At 46.2% G+C, this 13,604-nt stretch overlaps 1 protein-coding gene across 1 annotated transcript; it reads left to right on the top strand.

Annotated features, from left to right (window-relative positions):
- Positions 1 to 4: 4 nt before the first annotated feature.
- LOC309382372 (zinc finger protein 512B-like) lies at positions 5 to 11,802 on the top strand (the record flags this gene model as incomplete). Its single annotated transcript, XM_081971884.1, has 5 exons — positions 5 to 127; positions 2,298 to 2,399; positions 4,319 to 4,381; positions 5,629 to 5,727; positions 7,315 to 11,802. Coding segments are annotated over 5 exons (681 nt in total), but the record flags the coding sequence as incomplete, so codon positions are not given.
- Between the last annotated feature and the right edge of the window lie 1,802 nt (positions 11,803 to 13,604).

Raw genomic sequence — 13,604 nt, 5'->3', positions numbered from 1 at the left:
CGGCCGCATCCGTCGAACCTCTGCCCAAGTCGCCGTCTTCCACTTGCAGGAAATAGCGGAGGATGAGTTGGCCAAGGACTGGACCAAGCGGCGGATGAAGGACGATCTGGTCCCCGAAACAAAGCAAGTGAGCAACTGGGGCACCTGGGAATTTCTCAAAGATGGCGGAGAGTGGGGGTGGGGGTGGTGAATCAGAGAATTGGGGTGTTTGGGGTCGAAGGCTTGGCTTGAGGAGGATCGTGGCGTGCTTTCTATTTATCGGTTAAGATTTACGTCCTGTCTTTTCCTCCCAAGATGGCTTCCGTGGGATGTCTCTTCATTTATCCTCACGACAACCCTGTCAGGTGGGCTGGGAGAGAAATATTGCCCAAAGGCACCCATCTGACGGGTGGTTTTCCATAGGGATAGCTTTAAACTCAACTTCCTCCGATCTTGATCTTGCGTCTTAGACACTGTGCTTCTCTTGAACTCAGAGCAACATGCTAGATCAGGGGTGTCCAAACTTGAGAACTTTGAGACTTGTGGACTTCAATTCCCAGAATTCCCCAGCCAGCATGGCTGGCTGGGGAATTCTGGGAGTTGAAGTCCACAAGTCTTAAAGTTCTCAAGTTTGGGCACCCCTGTGCTAGATGCTTGTCCATCCATCCACCCATCCATTTGAGTGTGTCTGTGTGTGTAATATACCCCCCCAACACACACACACACATACCGCCTTTTATCATTTTTTTTACAAATAACCCAAGGTGACAAACATATCCGACACAACTTCCTATTTTCCCCACAACAACAACCCTGTGAGGTAGGTTAAGCTCAGGGAATGGGACTGGCTCAAAGTCACCCAGTTGCCTTTCATGCCCAAGGTGGTACTAGAACTCATGGTCTCCCGGTGATTGGCCCAGAATCACCCGACTCGCTTTAGTGCCTTATGCAAGATTAGAACTCGTCGTCTCCTGAGGATTGGCTCAGAGTTGCCCAGCCAGCTTTCACGCCTAAGGCAGTACTAGAACTCGGCGCCTGCTGGTGATTGGCCCAAAGTTGCCCAGCTGGCTTTCATGACCAAAGCGGGACTAGAATTCCCAGTCCCCTATTAATTGGCCCAGACTCGGCCAGCTGGCTTTCATGCCTAAAATGGGACTTGAACTCAGAATCTCCCACTTTCTAGGTTGGCGATGTAACCCCTAGTCCAGTGGTTCTCAACCTTTCCAATGCCGTGACCCTTTAATACAGTTCCTCATGTTGTGGTGACCCCCAACCATAAAATTGGTGTCTCGGTTCCTAAGACCATCGAAAATATACAAGACAATGCAATACAATAGTTGGAAGGGACCTTGGAGGTCTTCTAGTCCAACCCCCTGCCTAGGCAGGAAACCCTATACTGTTTCAGACAAATGGCTATCCAACATCTTCTTAAAGACTTCCAGTGTTGGGGCATTCACAACTTCTAGAGGCAACTTCTGTTCCACTGATTAATTGTTCTAACTGTCAGGAAGTTTCTCCTCAGTTCTAAGTTGCTTCTCTCCTTGATTAGTTTCCATCCATTGCTTCTTGTTCTACCCTCAGGTGCTTTGGAGAACAGCTTGACTCCCTCTTCTTTGTGGCAACCCCTGAGATATTGGAAGACTGCTACCATGTCTCCCCTAGTCCTTCTTGACATTAAACTAGACAAACCCAGTTCCTGCAACCGTTCCTCATATGTTTTAGTCTCCAGTTCCCTAATCATCTTTGTTGCTCTTCTCTGCCCTCTTTCTAGAGTCTCCACATCTTTTCTACATCGTGGCAATATGTGTTTTCCGATGGTCTTAGGCGACCCCTGTGAAAGGGTCGTTCGACCCCCAAAGGGGTCCTGACCCACAGGTTGGGAACGACTGCCCTAGACCAAATTTATGCGATCAAGTCAGGTGGAACTCAGCTTTCCCTAAGTTGCATGAAACTTTGGTTGTTAAGTGAATCTTGTGGTTGTTAAATAAAGCGCGTCCCTGAGTGAACCGGCAGTAAAAGAATCCGGAACCCGCCACTGTGCCACCGTGGCTCATATAGCATGTCTGTACAGGTGTGAGGTATGTGTACAACTTGACAGCAGGCAACAGAATTTCATGTTTAATGTGTGCCAGTTGTGCCCGCAGTAAAAAAATCCCGGTAAAGGTGATCTTATATCTTAAACACTCTCTACCAGTTGAACCTCTTGCAGAGGCTGCCTGGGGTAGTAGTGGTGGTAAAAAACCGAGGCGACATTAGCCGTGTTTTTCCGCGCACTTGTGAATAGCCTTCTGACTGTTGTGACTGCTGAATGTTGGCAGCTAAACTACACTCGGCCTGGACTTCCCAAGTTGAACCCACGGCTTCTGGAGGCCTGGAAGAACGAAGTCAAAGAAAAAGGACACATCAATTGCCCAAATGACGTGAGTACTTTGTGCTTTACGGCCAGAAGGCCTCGATTCTAGTTCCCATTGGTGTTGGGGTGGGATTTGAAGAAGATTTACCATATTTTTCAGACTATAAGGCGCACAGGAGTATAAGACGCACCAGGATTTTGAAGAGGTACATTTTTTTCAAAGGATTTTGCCCTCCCTGGCCCCCAAGGAGCACTCTGCAGGCCTCCCAAACTCTTTGCATACCCCGTTTTTTGTGTGAAAAAGGGACATGCAGAGAGTTTGAGAAGCCTGCAAAATGCTCCTGGCGGCTGGGGAAGGCAAAAATGCAATGCATGGGGGGTTTGGGAGCGAAAAACAGGCCCGGGTTTTGCGAAAATGGGGCGTGCAAAGTGTGTGGGAGGCCTGTAGAGTGCTCCTAGGGGCTGGGGACGGCAAACAATGAGCAAAAAACGGGGCGTGCAGAGAGTTCCTGGGGGCTTGGGAGGGCAAAAACATCCCAATTTTTAAGAAAAATGGACCCGTTTTTCACTCATTTTTGCCCTCTCCAGCCCCCAGGAGCAATTTGCAGGCCTCCCAAAACCCTCTGTGTGTCCAATTTTGTGAAAAACAGGATTGGCAGGGCAGGGTTTTGGGAGGCCAAAAATGCTGTATTCGGTGTATAAGACGCACCCAGATTTTCACCCTCTTTGCATCTTATACTCCAAAAATTACGGTAAGTCCCAAACCAAGGTCTGACTAGATAGGTAATCCTCGACTACAATTGATCCCCAAATTTCTGTGGCTAAGCGAGACAATTGTTAAGTGAGTTTTCCTCCTTTTTCTGACTTTCCTTGCCACCTTTGTTAAGCGAATCACTGCAGTTGTTAAGTTAGTGACACGGTTGTGAAGTGAGTCTGGCTTCCCCATTGACTTTGCTTGTCAGGAGGGATCACATGTCCCCGGGACATTGCAACCGTCATAAATATGAGCCGGTTGCCAAGCGTCTGAATTTTGCAGCGGGCTGAAACGGTCGTCAGTATGAAAAACAGTCATAAGTCACTTTTTTTCCAGTGCTGTTGTAACGTCAAAACAGTTTGGGTGATGAAACATCTACAAGAAAACCAGCAAGTTCAGAGACCACCAAGGACCCCACAGTCCTCCTCCTCCTCCTCTCTGCAAATCCCACTCCCTTCTAGCACTGATTATGTTATCTAGTTTGGTAATGAAACATCTGCAGGAAACCACCAAGCTCAGAGAGCACTGAGTACACCACAGTCCTCCCCTCCGTAACCCCACTCTCTTCTAGTACTGATGATGTTACATAGTTTGGTAATGAGATCCCACAGACTCCTTCTCCCCCCCCCCCTCCTCCTTTCTGCAAATCTCACTCCTTCTAGCAGTGATATTACCTAGTTGGGTAATGAAATGTCAGCAAGAAAACAACCAAGCTCAGAGGGCACCAAGGACCACCCCCCAATTCTCCTCCTCCTCTTCCTCTCCTCCTCCTCCATTCTGCAAATCTCACTCCTTCTAGCACTGATGATATTACCTACTTGGGTAATAAAATATCTGCAGGAAAACCCCCAAGCTCACAGAGTGCCAAGGAGCCATAGTCCTCCCCTCCGTAACCCCACTCTATTCTAGCACTGATGATGTTACATAGTTTGGTAATGAGACCCCACTGGCTCCTCCTCCTCCTCTTCTTCCTCTTCCTCCCCCTCCTCCTCCTCTCCACAAACCTCACTCCCTTCTAGCACTGATGCTGCTAGCTCCTTGGGTAATGAAACATCTGCAGGAAAACCATCAAGATCAGAGAGAGCCCCAGGGACCTTTCGTGTCAACCCTGAGCTACAAATATTCTTCTTTTAGTGGTACTTTTCGCTGCAGCTTGTAGAAGGGACGCTTAGGGTGGGGGAGAGGAGGATTCCCCGTGTCCCCACTCAGCCTCTCTCTCTTTTCTCTTCCAGTGCTGTGCAGCCATTTACTGCAGTGTGTCCGGCTTAAAAGCCCATCTGGCCAACTGTAATAAGGTAACGGAGCTCCGTAGTCAATCTCTTTCTTTGAACTGCAATTTTCTTTTTTGGTATGCAAAGGCTGGCCTGCCAAATCCTCCGCAGACTGTAGGAGAAATACCTCCTGAGGCCAGCTAGACCCAAAACGGGGCGCGGATATGTGTGTGGTGCCCCCTGCATGGCCTGTTTTTGGTTCCAGGAGGCTTCAGGGAGGCCTGCTAGGCCCAAAATGGGGCGTGGTGGGGTCACACCAGGGGTGGCTTCCTGCCAGTTCTATCCTCTTCTCTAGAAGAGGTTCCACAAACCTACCGTGCTGTTTAGAACCGGTACCAGCTCCCTTCCCCCGCCCGTCCGCACATCATCAAATGAAGAGCGAGAGGAGGAATTCTGGGAGTTGAAGTCCACAAGTCTGAAAGCTGTCAAGTTTGAACACCCCTGGTTTTTTTTTTCTAAAGGGTTAGGGGTGCAAGGGTCTTGTAACTTGAGAGCTTTAAGACTTGCACACTTCAATGCCAGAGTTCCTGAGCCAACATGACTGGAGGAGGAATTCTGGGAGTTGAAGTCCACAAGTCTTAAAACTGTCAAGTTTGAACACCCATGGTTTTTTTTTTTCTAAAGGGTTAGGGGTGCAAGGGTCTTGTAACTTGACAGCTTTAAGACTTGCGTGCTTCAAATGCCAGAGTTTCTGAGCCAACATTTTGGTAGCTAAGCAAGAGCGTTGTTAAGTGAATTTCACCACATTTTACAAGTTGGCCACGCCCACCCAGTCACATGGCTGGCAAGCCACTCCCACCTGGTCACATGGGCGGCAAGCCACTCCCACCCAGTCACATGGCCGGCAAGCCACTCCCACAAAGCAGGCCACACCTACAGAAGAGGTTCTAAAAAAATTTGAAACCCACCACTGGGTCACACACATGCCCAGGAGGTCGTGTGCATGTGCGGAGGGCTGGGGGGAGCAGAGGGGGGTTGTGCACACATGCGGGGGGCGGGGCACATTGCATTATGGGTGTGGGGCACGTGCACATGCGCTGTGGTGCATGCACGCACGATTTTGGTACGCAAAGCGAAAAAGGTTAGCCCTCAATGCCCTACATCATTTCAGGCAAAGGGGTGTCCGATCCCTTCTTAAAAACCTCCAGTGTTGGAGTATTCCCAGCTTCTGGAGACAAGTAGTTCCACTGGTTAATTGACTGTCAAGAAATGTCTCCTTAGTTCTTAGGTTGGTTCTGCCAAATTAAACACGGCCGGTCTTTGGTTTACAGGGAGGCCATTCGGTGGGCAAATATCATTGTCTTCTGTGTCAGAAGGAGTTTAGCTCAGAAAGTGGGGTCAAATACCACATCATCAAGACACACTCAGAGGTAAGTATTATCTCGTTGCTGCAAAGTTACTTCTAGCGGCTAAAGCACCTGGCAAGAAAGCAGGAGACTGTGAGTTCTAGTCCTGCCTTAGTCAGGAAAGGCAGCTTGGTGACTTTGAACCAATTACCAGGAGTTCTAGTCCTGTCTTAATCTGGAATGGTGGCTGGGTGACTTTGGACCAATCACCAGGAGATAGTGAGTTCTAGTGCCATATTAGGAATGAATGACAGCTGCGTGACTTTGAGCCAATCACCAGGTCTCTGTGAGTTCTATTCCCACCTTAGGCACGAAAGCCGGCTAGGTGACTTTGGGCCAATGAACAGGAGACCGTGAGTTCTAGTCCCCCTTTAGGCACGAAAGCCAACTGGATGGCTTTGGGCCAGTCTCTCCCTCTTAGCTCATCCTGTGACCATGGAGATGCTGCAGCATAAGTGTGAAAAACGTATCCTAAGTAACTTTTGTCAGGGCCGTTGTAACTTTGAATAGTCGAAGTTACAGTGAACTGCTGTAAGTCGACAACCGCTTGTATTGTGCAAACACAACTTAAGCCAGCTTTGTGGGAATGCAGGCGACTGTCAGGTTTGCAAGTAAGACCCCTAACGAAAGAAGACTCCGAGGCTTGAGTTTCGTCAAAGTTCCATTTTATTATTTGTTATGTATTTAGTATTCCAATTATTTTTCTATGCCTCCCAGTCACACGGCTCCAGGCGCAGGGCAAACTGTCCTTGCCTCTCTGAGAAAGGAATGTTATTTAGACTATATGTCTCCCGTACGCCACATAATCCCCCCTCCCGTTTTCCCACGGCACTCAATGTGGCAGTATACCGTATACAGACAGCTGTTTAGTTTGTAATCGTTACTATCGTGGAGAAGATGGCACACGACCCAAAATACTATTACTTTTACTAATCAGTGTCCCTGTATGCTGGTTTGTGCGTGTTCTTCCATACCATTCTCAATACGCTTCTCTGCACACTCTCTCTCCCAATGGGGAGCTTGCTTACCTAACACTTGGTAGCAGAGGATGGTTTCGATCCATCGACCTCTGCTACCAAGTTAGGAGAGCGAGTGTGCAGAGAAGCGTATTGAGAGTGGTATGGAAGAACACGCACAAACCAGCATACAGGAACACTGAATAGTAAAAGTAATAGTATTTTACTTATGTGGAAAATAGAGGTATTCCGAGTTCATCAAACAGTCCAAGTCATACACGGTTCAGTCAGTCAGTTATCCATCAAACACAGTCCAGTATCATATACACAGTTCAGCGCACAAAGTCGCTAACAGTAGCAAAACTAACAGTAACTCACGATACAGTATCAAGCAGTATTCACCGATCAGCATCTAACAAACAGAGTGCTAACAGTCATTCTGGCTCCCTCTTATGGCTGCTTGAGGTAACAGCGTCCAATCCTATTAACAGCAGTACTTAAAGCTACAGTACTACCATCATGGTTTATATATTGCTGACCCAACTGTTAGCTTACATTCCTAACAGGCAGGCTTGAAGGCGCAATGCAAAAGATGGCTTCCAGGCCTGACAGCAACACGCACCCACCAATCTTTCTTTTGCTCCCCGAAACGCAGAACTGGTTCCACACCTCGACTGATTCTTCGAAGAAAAAGAAAAGTAAAGAACAGAGATCGCCCAGCAACGAAGAACGAAAGACTAGTCCCGACGGCAAGAAGCGAGGCCGGAAACCGAAGGAGAGGCCTTCCGAATTTTTCCCCAAAGACACAGAAAGCCTCCTGGAAAATATTAACCATAAGAAAGCCACAGGGTCTTGGCCGGTGGCAAACTGCATCCTGGATGAAAAAGATAGAGGTAACAATCCCTTCCACGCCCCGAAATTCGGGGCTAATAAAATGCCAGAAAAATAAGCCGAGGGGTCAGGAAAAAAAAATAGTCAAAAAATAATAATAGTCCCTCTTTAAAGATTAGTTTACAGGGTGATGGGTGAGCAGGATGCTCCTTCGTTGGGCGAGCCCCTCCCGTTCCGCTCAATCCTTCCTTTTTGTAAAGAAAACAAAAAAGTGACAAACCACTTTAAGAGGCGGAAACAAACATTGGATTTTATTTTTCGGAGACGGACTCGACCTTCCGGCGCGATTCTTCCATCCGAAAACCCCGCCTGGATTGTACATAATGCCAGCCTGCCTGGGCAGACCACGTCCACGGATCGGTTGGGTACCACGGCGAAAGGCGGGGTAGCGGGTGGGGGTGCAGTTTCTTCGAAAGAGATGCTGCAGAAGCAGGAAAGAGTGAAGTGCAATAGGGAAAACCACGCGAAGCGTTTTCTTCCTTCTCTGTTTTTTGTGGATTGCTTTTCCCGTAGCGGTCGTGTGTTTAGGGGGAAAGGGAGCGTGTTTGGGAGTCCCGCGAACCACAACAAACATTGTGGTTGTGGTTGCAAACCCAGCTTACTTTTTATAATTTTGATAGGAAATGCGTTTAAGAAGAAGAAGAATTATTATCTGAGATTGTTTGACAATGAACCGTTGGTGGGGGAGGGGGGCTTGGGTTTATGATGAGGATTGTTGGTGATGAATTTTGAATTTTTGGTCTATTCGTTTTCATGGTCCAACCAGGCCCAACTAAAAGACTGATGCCCCCTGCTTGTAATTTGGATAACAAAAAGGCTGGAAAAATTGAAAAGTTTAGGGAAAACCAATATTGGAGAAAGGAACTTTTGGCAAAGAGATGTTTGGGGAAGCTTTCTTAAAGAAAGAGGATTAATTGTGGAAAATTTAGGACCTTTCCGTGAAACTCTTTTATTATTATTATTATTTTGTTCTGCTTCGAAAAGCAGGTATTTGTGAGGGAAAAAATGCCCTTAAAAATATCCCAAGGAGAAAAATCAGTCTAATGAATGAATGAATTAATCTCAATGTTATTTTCCCGTAGTGCAGAAGTGCCCAACCTTAGTAATTTTAAGATCTCTGGACTTCAACTCCCAGAATTCCATGGCTGGCTGAGGAATTCTGGGAGTTAAAGTCCACAAGTCTTAAAGTTGCCGAATTTGGATACACATACACACACATACGCACGCACGCACAAACCCCTGCTGTATTTCTTGGAAACGCAGGGGTGTGGGATGGTGGAATTTGTTATAAGTTGCTGAGATGTATATTACATTAATGCAATGTCCTGGATCCTCACTGTCAATTAAGGCCTAGCATTTAATTCAAAGCCAGGGGTGGGTGAATTTACGCAATTGGACATTTTGCTATATTTTTCATTTGTGTAAATCTGTCCGAGTCTTTAAAGCTGAGATTTTTTCCTCCCCTCCCCTTCGAGTTTGCACTAAAATCGGTATGCACTTGAGTGGACATTTCTCCGAACATGAACCTTTTGCATTTTTCCTAGCATCCTTCTGTTGTTGCAGTTATGACGAGTGCGTCTTTGTACATTATTTCAGGAATGCCGTTGTTATTGTGTAGTCTTCTCCCATTAAAAAAAAGAAAAACAACAACAACAACAACAACAACGAACTGCTTGGAAAAGTTTGAGAACCTGTGACTTTCAAATGAGAATAAAAATTTCAGTTCGCATATTTATTCCAAATATGCCAACTTTGCAAAGGGAGCACTTAAATGCCCTACCTTTAATTTGATCTACCTTTCACACATACCACTGTTGGTACACACTCTCTGACTTCAAAATGTAGACATAGGAATTTCTAGAAAAAAAGCTGGCTGGCATTTCTCAGAAAGACTTGCTCTCTGCTATTTTTTCCTAAAGCATGAAATTTAACTTCCTGAGGCATTTACCTGCAAGTCACAAAGTGGCAAGAGTCTTATATTTGAGCTGGATAAAATGGGAAGAATTTTTCTCCAGGCAAAACCACAGCTTGACTATAAAATCAAGTAATCCTTGGGTTAATTACAGATAGTCCTCGATTTATGACCACAAGGGAGCCCAAAATTTCTCTTGTTAAGTGAGCCCATTTATTAAATGAGCTTTGCCCCATTTTACGGCCTTTCTCGCCACCATTGTTAAGTGAATCACTGCAGCTGACAAGTTAGTCCCGCAGTTGTTAAGTGAATCTGGCATCCCTATTGACTTGGCTTGTCAGAAGGTCGCAAAAGGGGATCACATGACCTTGGGACATTGCAACGGTCATAAGTCCGTGTCAGTTGCCAACCGTCGAACACGTGATCCCGGGATGCGGCAATGGTTATTAAGTGTGAAAGTCTGTCAGAAGGTCGCGAAAGCTGCCCAGGAGACTTCAACTGTCATAAATATGAAACAGTTGCTGACCATCCAGATTTTGATCACGTGAACAGGGGGAGGCTGCAACAGTCGTAAGTGTGAAAAACGATCATGAGTTACTTTTTTCAGTGCTGTCATAACTTTGAACGGTCACTCAGTGAACTGTTGTAAGTTGAAGACTATCTGTAATTGGGACTGACAAATGCGTTACTAAACAACACAGTTATAAAGGGCGATGCCGTGCAAATGCACTGTCTTACAACGACTGTTCCAGTTGCCGTTGTTAAGTGAATCCCACATAGTCATATTACCGTCGTCCTATGGTTACCTGGTTACTATTTTCAACTTCCTGCTGGCTTCCCCATTGACTTTGCAAGGTGCTGTGATGTCATAATTAGGCGCCGGTTACCAAACGCTTGATTCACGAAACAGTGGAGACCCTCGTTCAGTGCTGTTGTCATTTCAAATGGTCATTGAACAGACGGTTGTTAACCGAGGACTTACCCAAGCATTCCAATTGGGGCACGACAAACCACTTCCTTTCTGGACAATTTACTCCGAAAAATCAACCATTTTTCAATAATATCTTTTTTTTTTCCTTTCATCTAGTTTTATAGATAAAACTTCCCTCCTTTTTCCATTGTTTTCAACCCCCGTATCCTGCCCAGAGACCATCTGTATTGGGCAGGATCTAAAAACTAAATAAATAAATGTACACCAGCCAACACTGGGAACTTTGGATCATATAAAAATAAATATATGAGGAAATTTAAAAAAAATGGGGGAGAAAAACAGAATATTTAGCCCTTACTTCACAAATCATTGCAAAGCCATTCCTGTCCCTATAGCAATAGCAATAGCACTTAGACTTATATACCGCTTCACAGTGGTTTTACAGCCCTCTCTAAGCGGTTTACAGAGTCAGCCTCTTGCCCCCCAACAATCTGGGGTCCTGATTTTACCCACCTTGGAAAGATGGAAGGCTGAGTCAACCATGAGCCTGGTGAGATTCGATCTGCCAAATTGCAGTCAGCAGAAGTAACCTGCAGTACTGCATCTAACCACTGCGCCGCCGTGGCTCATAGCAATAGCACTTAGACTTATGTACCGCTTCACAGTGCTTTTACAGCCCTCTCTAAGCGGTTTGCAGAGTCAGCCTGTTGCCCCCCCCAACAATCTGGCTCCTCATTTGACCGACCTTGAAGGATGGAAGGCTGAGTCAACTTTGAGCCGGTCAGGATCGAACTCCTGGCAATGGGCAGAGTCAGCCTGCAATAGTGCATTCTAACCACTGCGCCATTCTTAGTTCTTACAGGCACTTAGCCTTTCTGTCATGTGAATCTCCATATGGTAGCGTCACTCCCCCTAGTAAGGGCTTTAGAATTATTTTGACGTGCGCGACACAACTTTTAGGTGGCAGGGCTATGCGGTGCTTGGATTCAGTCTTCAGGAAGGGTTTTAAGATGAGCTAGAACGCAAATATAGCATCGGTCATTAGGAGACTAAAGGCTAAAACGTGAAGAATGATTGCAGGATTGGAGTATGTCTAGTTTAATTAAATGAAGGACTACATGATAACAGTCTTCCAATATCTGAGGGGCTTCCCCAAAGAAGAAGGGGTCAACTTGTTCTCCAAAGCACATGAAGGCAGAGGACAAGAAGCAACGGAGGGAAACTAATCAAGGAGAGACGCAACCTAGGACTAAGGAGGAATTTCCTGACAGAATAATTAACTTGTCCTCCAGAACTTGTGGGTGCTTCAACACTGGAGATTTTTAAGAAGAGATTGGACAACCATTTGTCTGAAATGGTTTGGATTTTCTGCTTGAGCCCCAGGGGGTTGGACCAGAAGACCCCCAAGGTCCCTTCCAAGATTTTGAAGAGGTAAAAAAGGTTTTTGCACTCTGTAGGTCTTCCAAACCCTCTGCACGCCCTGTTTTTTGTGAGGCCTGCAAAGTGCTCCTGGGGGCTGGGTGGGGGGCAAAAACGAGCAAAAAATGGCCTGTTTTTCATTTTTGCCCTTCCCAGCCCCCAGGAGCACTTTGCAAGTCTCCCAAACCCTCTGCACTTCCATTTTTGTGAAGGAGGCGGAGTTTTGGGGGGCAAAAATGCTGTATTCAGTGTACAAGACGCACCCAGATTTTCACCGTCTTTTTTGGGTGGGGAAAGGTGCATCTTATACTCGGAAAAATACGGTACCTACGGCAACCAGGGTTAACTTCTGGATAGCTCTTAGCGAGAGGTCGTGGCATGCCTTGACTTCATCTTGCCAAAAGTTATTGAAGGAATATAAACGTCCCAATCTGGTCATTGAATGGAAAGGTGTGTGGTGTCCACAATCATTTGGGATCTGGCAAGGACTAGGGGAGACACGATAGCAGTCTTCCAATATCTCAGGGGTTGCCACAAAGAAGAGGGAGTCAAACTATTCTCCAAGGCACCTGAGGGTAGAACAAGAAGCAATGGGTGGAAACTAATCAAGGAGAGAAGCAACTTAGAACTGAGGAGAAACTTCCTGGCAGTGAGAAGAATGAATCAGTGGAACAGAAATTGCCTCCAGAAGTTGTGAATGGCCCAACACTGGAAGTCTTTAAGAAGATGTTGGATAGCCATTTGTCTGGAACGGTATAGGGTTTCCTGCCTTAGCAGGGGGTTGGACTAGAAGACCTCCAAGGTCCCTTCCAACTCTGCTATTGTATTGTATTGTATACCTCTTTAATAAGAAAATCATTCAATTAACCTGGTGCTCTTCAGTTCAGCTGGGATGGCAAATGCACCCTGACTAGGAATTCTGCCCAAATACGTCTGCGAGATGGGCAGCTTTATAAATTGAATAAATAGATAAATACATTTTAAGGATGCTGGGCTGGGAGAAGCAACAGCGGCGGTTGTTTGTTGTTAGGTTGTCTGTCTGAGTGGAAGCAACAGACTAATCAAGGTTCACGTCAAGAATACTCTCACCAACGTGCAACTCATATATAAAAATAAGACCACACCCCATTCGCTTCTAGCACTGATGATGTTACCTAGTTGGGTCATGAAACGTCTGTGAGAAAACCACCCAGCTCAGAGAGCACTGAGGACCTCACAGTTCGGCCCTGAGCTACAAATACAGGTGGCCCTCAACTTACAGCCCCAACGGAGGCCAAAATTCATGTTACTAAGTGAGAAATGTGTTAAGTGAGTTTCGTCCCATTTTACCACTTTGTTTGTCACTTTTGTGAAGCGAATTGCTGCAGCGGTTAAGTTGTTGTTAAGGGAAGCTGGCTTTCGCCAGAAGGTCACGAAAGGTGACCCGGTACATTGCAACCGTCATAACTGTGAGTCAGTCATCAAGCACCTGACCTTTTGAGCTAAGCTAGTAACACCATTGTTAAGTGAGTATGGATTCCCCCTTTGACTTGGCTCACTAGGAGGGCACAAAAACGGATCACATACACTGCAACCGTCGTAAATACGAACCACTTGCCAAACATCTGAATTTTTACCACATGACCACGGGGAGGCTGCAAGAGTCGTAACTGAAAAGAGGTCCTAAGTCCCTTTTTTTCAGCCCTGTTGGCACTTTGAACGGTCACTAAATTAATTGTTGTAAGTTGAGGACTCCCTGTGTTGGTTGAGTATTTGTACACGTGAAGTCCTGGCTTTGTATATAGACCTCCTT

This window comes from Natrix helvetica (genome assembly GCF_964273705.1).
Source record: "Natrix helvetica genome assembly, contig: HAP1_SCAFFOLD_278, whole genome shotgun sequence".
Classification (NCBI taxonomy): domain Eukaryota; kingdom Metazoa; phylum Chordata; class Lepidosauria; order Squamata; family Natricidae; genus Natrix; species Natrix helvetica.
The sequence above is the reverse complement of the archived record's forward strand: the minus strand, read 5'-3'. Positions and strand labels throughout refer to the sequence as shown.